The sequence below is a fragment of the Myotis lucifugus genome, unplaced genomic scaffold (genome assembly GCF_000147115.1).
Source record: "Myotis lucifugus unplaced genomic scaffold, Myoluc2.0 scaffold_38, whole genome shotgun sequence".
In the NCBI taxonomy this organism is placed as follows: domain Eukaryota; kingdom Metazoa; phylum Chordata; class Mammalia; order Chiroptera; family Vespertilionidae; genus Myotis; species Myotis lucifugus.
Window position 1 is genome coordinate 179,595 of NW_005871086.1, and position 7,958 is coordinate 187,552.

The 7,958-nt window shown below is 37.4% G+C and overlaps 1 gene segment (V, D, J or C); it reads right to left on the reverse strand.

Moving 5' to 3' along the window:
• Window positions 1-2,916: 2,916 nt before the first annotated feature.
• Window positions 2,917-3,428, reverse strand: LOC111825733. The segment is given in 2 exon segments: window positions 2,917-3,251; window positions 3,383-3,428. Coding segments are annotated over 2 exon segments (381 nt in total).
• Window positions 3,429-7,958: the final 4,530 nt, after the last annotated feature.

Consider the following 7,958-nt stretch of genomic DNA (forward strand, 5'->3'; position numbering starts at 1 on the left):
AAACTGGTAATAAGTTATCTAACCCTGCTGCTGCTTAAAGAACTAGAAAGAGAGCCCAGAGTAAGTAGAAGGAAGGAAATAATAAAGATCAGAGTCGAAATAAATAACAGAGAGACAAAAAAAAAAGATACAAAAGATCACTAGAACCAAGAGCTGGTTCTTTGAAAGGATTAACAAGATTGATGAACCTCTAGCCAGGCTCACCAAGATACAAATAAAGAGGACCCAAATAAACAAAATCAGAAATGAAAGAGGTGAAGTAACAACAGACCCCACAGAAATACAAAGAATTGTTTTAAAAAATACTACAAACAACTCTATTCCAACAAACAGGACAACCTAGATGAAATGGGCACATTCCTAGAAAAATCAGGAAGAATCAGAAAATCTGAATAGGCCAGTAACTACCAGTGAAATTGAAGCAGTCATCAAAAAACTTCCAGCAAACAAAAGCCCAGGTCTGGACAGCTTCACAGGGTAGTTTTACCAAATATTCAAAGAAGAACTAACACTGATCCTCCTCAGACTATTCAAAAAATTCAAGAGGAAGGAATACTTCCAAGCTCTTTCTATGAAGCCAGCATTACCCTAATCCAGATAAAGACACTACATAAAAATCTTAGGCAGCAAAATATCAGACTTATGTTGTAGCAATATCTTTACCCATACATCTTCTAGGACAATGGAAACTAAGGAGAAAATAAACACATGGGACTACATCAAAATAAAAAGCTTCTGCACAGCAAGAGAAATCATCAACAAAACAACAAGAGTACCCACTGCATGGGAGAATGTATTTGCCAATGTTATAGACAATAAGGGTTTAAGCTCCAAAATTTATAGGGAACTCATACAACTTAACAAAAGGAAGATAAACAACCCAATCAAAAATGGGGGGAAAGACCTAAATAGACACTTTCAAAAGTGGACATACAGATGACCAAGAGACATATAAAGAAATGCTCCAAGTCACTAGTCATCCAAGAGATGCAAATCAAAACAACAATGAGGTACCATCTCACACCTGTCAGAATGGCTATCATCAACAATTCAACAAAAGACAAGTACTAGCGAGGATGTGGAGAAAAAGGAACCCTCGTGCACTGATGGTGGGAATGCAGACTGGTGCAACCACTGTGGAAAACAGTATGGGGTTTCCTCAAAAAATCAAAAATGGAACTCCCATTTGGCCCAGTGATCCCACTTCTAGGAATATATCCCAAGAAACTAGAAACACCAATTTGAAAGAATATATGCACCCCTATATTCATAGCAGCACAATTTACAATAGCTAAGATTTGGAAACAGCCTAAGGTCCCATCAGCTGATGAGTGGATTAGAAAACTGTAATACATCTATACAATGGAATACTACGCTGCTGTAAAAAAGAAAGAACTCTTACCATTTGCAATGGCATGGATGAACCTGGAGAGCATTATGCTAAGCAAAATAAGTCCGTCAGAGAAAGATAAATATCACATGATCTCACTCATTTGTGGAATATAATGAACAACATAAACTGGTGAACAAAAATAGATACAGAGACAGAGAAGCATCAGTCAGACCATCAAACCTCAGAGGGAAGGCAGGGGAGGGCGGGTGCTCAGAGGTCAACCAAAGGACTTGTATGCTTGCAAATAAGCATAACCCATGGACACAGACAGTAGGGGAGTGAGGGCATGTGCTGGGGGGTGGGAACGGCCGGGGAGAGGTTAATGGGAGGCGAGGGGGATGGAGACATATGTAATACTTTCAACAATAAAGAATTTAAATAAAAGTAAAAAGAAGTAAAAAAAAAAAAACTTCTGTTTCAGAACCCTTCTTACTACTGGCAATGGAATCTGTATATACATCTATATAAGTGCCCTGGATTGATACTTAAGACATGTGCACCGAGTACCTGCATTTGAGTCCTGGCTCTGCTACTAACTATGTGATCATGAATAAGTGACTCAAACTCTTAGTGCCTCACTATCTTCATATTCATAATGGGCCTAGTAATTTATAATTTGTGAAAGAATTAAATGATCTAATGTATATTAAAGACTAGAATAGCAGTAACATGGAATTAGGCCTGAATTAAAATTTGAGCTCTATTAGGGCAGCAAATTTTATTTGTTCTGAGTACTGTCTCTTAGATTATTATCTGACACAAATGAGTTTTTGTTGAATAAATTTGTTTAATGAAAAAGTGGCATCTTTTTGTGGTAGCAGTAATAAGTTTTCCTACCTGTTTATTAATTTAATAAATATCAGAAGAGATTTTACTGTGAAGCAGACACTATTCTAATTGCAGAGAATATAACAATTTTGCTTTAATGTGCATGGAGAAAACTGCCCTATGACTGCCATGTAATTTCCCCATAAAGAAAATGAGAAACATTCCATCTTCTGTTTCCATATGAGTGGTCAAATGCAGCACTCTCTCCACTTCCTCCTTCCTTTCTTCTTTTAAGAAACCATTGTTTCTTGGGCTAAAGTTTCCACAGAAATTATCTCTTCTTGCCCCAGCTTGTCAGGGAAACATTTGCTACCTCCTTTGTTATAAGTGTGTCTCTAAATACAGTATTTCCTTGGATGACTTGGGACAAGTTCAGGAGCTACAATTTTATGCAAAGATGAACACATGAACCATTTCATTTATTCAAGCCTTATACTTTGAAAAATCACAAATTTCAACTGTGATTAAGAAGCTATGGTGACAGATTGCTTTCAGTCTCACTAGTACAGCACCTCACATGAGGCACGTTTACTTTTCCTCTGTTCGTAATGTTCTTAGACTTGATGTGGATGACTTGCATACCAACAAGAGTGCCTGGGGTGGAGTGTCGGATGACAATAGTAGACTAGATCCTGGTCCTTAAACTAGAGTGGACCATCAAGTCAGACCCTCAGTTCTATGTTTCTCCTTGCTGCTCAGAGTTTGTGCTCAGCTCCCCCTGCAGTTTCTGTCACTGTGCCACCCACTGCACAGTAGTACATTGCAGAATCTGACTGGTGGACTGAGGCTTTCTCCAAGTGGAAGGCATCTGGTTGTTTTTGGTATGTGGCTTCAAATCCTTTGTTGCTTCCCTTCTCGTTGGCCTTCGCAGCTTTCAGGAGGAGCTGTAGACCTTCTCCGGGATACTGAACATACCAGAAAAGAGTGGGGTACCCTGTGGTTTTATAGGAGCAATTCACAGTCAGGGAAGCCCCTTCTGAGAGGGTCACTTGGCCTTTTGTCTGTGTCACGGAGTCTCCATTGCTTCTTCCTAAAAATAATAATAATAACAATAATGTTACTTTGGGCATAATCTGGGGCTTTACTACTTAAGAAAATTGTGCTTAAACATATACAACATAATGGAACAAAAGACTAACATTTATATGGAATATTACTTACCAAACATTAACAATAACACAATCACTGATCCTGGGAAAGAGTTCATTCTTAGCTTTTCTGATGTCCTTGGGTTTTGGCTTCTAAGTGTGAGGAAAGATTAAGGTCAGAGTGAGAGGATGAATGTGAGCTCAGAATTTAAGCAGGAAATGTACATGTGTTAAGAAAAGACACCCCCTTGTGGACAAGTTACTAAACTGGTAGGCGTGTTAACCTCCTCAAAACTCAGTCTTATACTTTCACCTCTGGCATTTTTTTAATGACACCTGTTAACTGTCAGATGGTCCTTTGTAAATCAAAAAATACTTAGTATTTTTCATAAGCTTATTTTTTTCCCAGCACACCGCCTGACTTGGAAGCTTTATGCCATAATATTTCCGTGAAGAATTCAATTTTACTTATTCTTATTAAGCCATTTTTAGCCTACTTCTAATTCACAGAAGTATTACATAAGCAATTTTTAAAATAAAAATCAGAGGTATATCAATAACATATATTTAATCATTAGTAGATAATTCGGGAAGGCAGAGGAAACATTTTCTCCACAATTAAACAATATTGGACACTTCGCAGCAAGTGGTCAAAAAATATTTCATACCTAGCTGGCATGGCTCAGTAGTTTAGCATCAGCCTATGAACCAGGCTCGATCCTCTGTAGAGGGCATGCAGGATGATTCTCTCTCATCATTGATGTTTCTCTCTCTCTCCCTCTTCCTTTATCTCTCTCATCATTGATGTTTCTCTCTCTATCCCTCTTCCTTCATCTCTGAAATAAATACAAATATATTTTTAAATGCTAAATGTTCACAAGACAAACTTAGAAAAAAGTATTCCTTTTATCTGTTAAGCTTTACTAACATGTATCTTTGAACAAGGACATCTTTTCCAGGGTACCTCTTGGAAAACTCACTCTCCATGAATTCAGAAAAGGCGATGACATGGTCCTGCATCAAGGTGTAGATAGTAACAAGTTCAGGCTTGGGTAGAAAATTTGGGTCAAGATATTGTTTAGGTTCATAATCACTTCTTTCTCTTCCTTTCCCTTCTAGCCCATGTCTAATCTCTGTGAGCAAGCGGTGTCTTCCTCCTTTTTCCCGAGTTGTGGGGTTTTTTCTGGGGAGGGAGGGTAGAGGGGAGCATTCCTCTAACCCAGTGGTCAGCAAACTCATTAGTCAACAGAGCCAAATATCAACAGTACAACGATTGAAATTTCTTTTGAGAGCCAAAATTTTTAAACTTAAACTATATAGGTAGGTACATTGTTATTAACTTAATTAGGGTACTCCTAAGCTGACCTTTGCTAAATACGTCCTCAATCTGATTGAGTTACGTTCGCTGAGGTCGACCCCTTCCAACTCTCCCATCCACACTCGTCTTGTATACTTATTTCGTCTATCTCCTTTTGTTCATCCTCTCTGTATGTCCAAACCATCTCAACATACCTTTCTCAATCCTCGACACTACATCTTCTTTCACTCCACAACGTTCCCTAAAATTTAAAGTTTTAAGTCTTAGTTAAGCTATAGGTACGTTGAATAAAACTTGATATCATACTTAATAATGATATTATTTATTGGTAAAATTAAATTCCTTACAATATCCATAAAATTAAATCATGACAATGACTGACAAACACTAATGTGAACAATGGCCTTGCATCTCCTTGGAAAGTTTGGGTAAGTCAGGTTTGTATGTTGTTGTTTTTAATTTTAGGCACAATTCCAGGTTCTCATCAATAAGACGACTTCTCAATTTACTCTTGATAAGGTTCATGCTTGAAAATGATTGTTCGCATAAATATGTAGACCCGAATAAGGAGAGAACAGCAAACGCTAGTTTTTTCAGTTGATTATATGAGTCAGGAATACTATTCCAGGTGTTAAAAATCAACATATCTTCCTTCTCCAGGTCTTTCAAAGCAGACCACTTGTACTGTGAACTAAGTTCACATTTGTTTTTCTCCAACATTTCTATATCAGCACAAAGACGTTTAAATTTCGAGCTCCACAGTTCTTTGTTTTTTAAATCCAGCAATAGCATTTCAAAGTTGCCAATGTCAATATTAAAGGGAGAAAAATTTAATTCTGTTACAGTAGCATTGAGAGGCTTTTAAACAAAGGCTAACGTCACTTTGCTGTTTCTGAATTCCTGAAACCTGTTGAGAAAAGCTTCCCTCATATTTAAAATACCGCACGGGGTATTTTGTGGAAGAGCCACACTCAAAGGGCCAAAGAGCCACATGTGGTTCTCGAGCCGCGGTTTGCCAACCACTGCTCTAAACTTCTCTACCTAAAGTCCGAGTAGAAATAAACAGAGTGAGCCTTGCCAGTGTTGCTCAGCTCAATGGTTGAACGTTTACTCATGAACCAGGAGGCCAGAGCAAATGCCCGGGTTGCGGCATTGAGCAGGAAGCAGCCAATTAATGATTCTCTCTCATCATTGTTGTTTCTATCTCTCTCTCCCTCTCCTTTTCTCTGAAATCAATTTAAAAAAAAAACATTTTAAAAAAAGAAATAAACCGAGTTAACTGTCTCACTATCCATGATATTCTTTTTTTCTTTTTTTTATTACTTTTTCAAGGCAACCTTATCCATTATGTTACAGCAACACTCCATTCCTCTGAGGGAATATATCATCCACACCATGAGCTCAAAAGTACATAAATGTCATTGATGAATTGTAGCAGTAGATTTTTTAAAATCATTTTTTATTTTTCAATTACAGTTGACATACAATATTATATTTGTTTCAGGTGTACACCTCAGTGATTAAACATTATATAACTTTCAAAGAGATCATCCCAATAAATTCCATACCCATCTGACAACATACTTATTAGAATACTAGAGGCCTGATGCGTGAAATTCGTACAAGAGTAGGCCTTCCTTCCCCCCAGCTGTCGCCACCGGCTTCCCTCTGGCACCCGGGACCTGGGCTTCCCTTGCCAACCCAGCTTCATCCAGAAGGTCGTCCGGAAGGACATCCAGTCTAATTAGCATATTATGCTTTTATTATTATAGATTATTGTCTATATTCCCTATGCTGTACTTTATATTTCCATGACTATTCTGTAACAATCAAGTTGCATCTTTTAATCTCTTCACCTTTTTCACCCATCCCCTCAACCACCCTCCCATCTGGCAACCATCAAAATGTGCTCTGTATCTATGATCCTGTTTCTGTTCTGATTGTTCGTTTATTTTGTTTTTTAGATTCAATTGTTGGTAGATATGTATTTATTGCCATTTTATTGTTCGTATTTTTTATCTTTTTATTCTTCTTAGAGAAGACCCTTTAACATTTCATATAACATTGGTTTGGTGCTGGTGAACTCCTTTAGCTTTTTCTCGTCTGGGAGTTCTTTATCTGACCTTTTTAAAGAAAAAGAACAAATATTATCAGATTTGTATGGAATCACAAAAGACCACAACTAGCCAAAGCAATCCTGAGAAAAAAGAATGAAGTGGAGATACCACACTACCTGACTTTAAATTATACTACACAGCTACAATAATCAAAACAGCATTGTATTGGCAGAAAAAGACACACGGGCCCAAGGAACAGAATTGAGAGCCCAGAAATAAATCCACATGTATATGGGCAAACAATTTTTTATAAAGGAGCCAAAAACTCACAATGGAGAAAAGAAAGCCTCTTCAATAAATGGTTCAGGGAAAATTGAAAAGCCACATTCAAAATAATGAAACTAGACTACAATTTATCCCCATGTACAAAAATTAACTCAAAATGGATCAAAGAGCCCTAACCAGTTTGGCTCAGTGGATAGAGCGTCGGCCTGCAGACTGAAAGGTCCCAGGTTCGATTCCGGTCAAGGGCATGTACCTTGGTTGTGGGCACATCCCCAGTAAGGGGTGTGCAGGAGGCAGCTGATCAATGTTTCTCTTGCATCGATGTTTCTAGCTCTCTATCTCTCTCCCTTCCTCACTGTGAAAAATCAATAAAATATATTTTAAAAAATGGATCAAAGACCTAAATAAAAATAAGATCCGAAACAATAAATTACATAAAAGAAAACATAGGTACTAAACTTATGAACCTTGGTTGTAGAAAACATTTTATGAATTTGACCCCAAAAGCAAGAGAAGTAAGGGCAAAAATAAGTGATGAGACTGTATTAAACTAAAAAACTTGTGCACAGCAAAAGAACCCTACAATAAAAAGTCAACCGACCAAACTGGAGATATTTGCAAACAACAGCTCTGACAAGGGGTTAATATTTGAAAGTTTTATGCTTATATTACTACCTCACTGTGAGCTTTAAGATGTGTTACATAATTCTTAGTAAATTGTTCAACAAGTGCTTTTGAATGTGTGTGAAATAAATCACACAAGAAATTTGCTTTGCCACTGAGATGAAGATTATTGAGACCCTGATAACATGCATCTGTGACTACCATTTCATAATTCATACATTTTTTTAAAATTCTGCTTTCTGATCTTATCCCCACTTTTTTCATCTAAGGTCTTCTGTCTGTAATAACAATCCTCCACTGCCTAAAGCTGGAGCTGTAATCATTCCACCTGCTTAGATATTTGTAATGATTTCTCAGTAATGCCC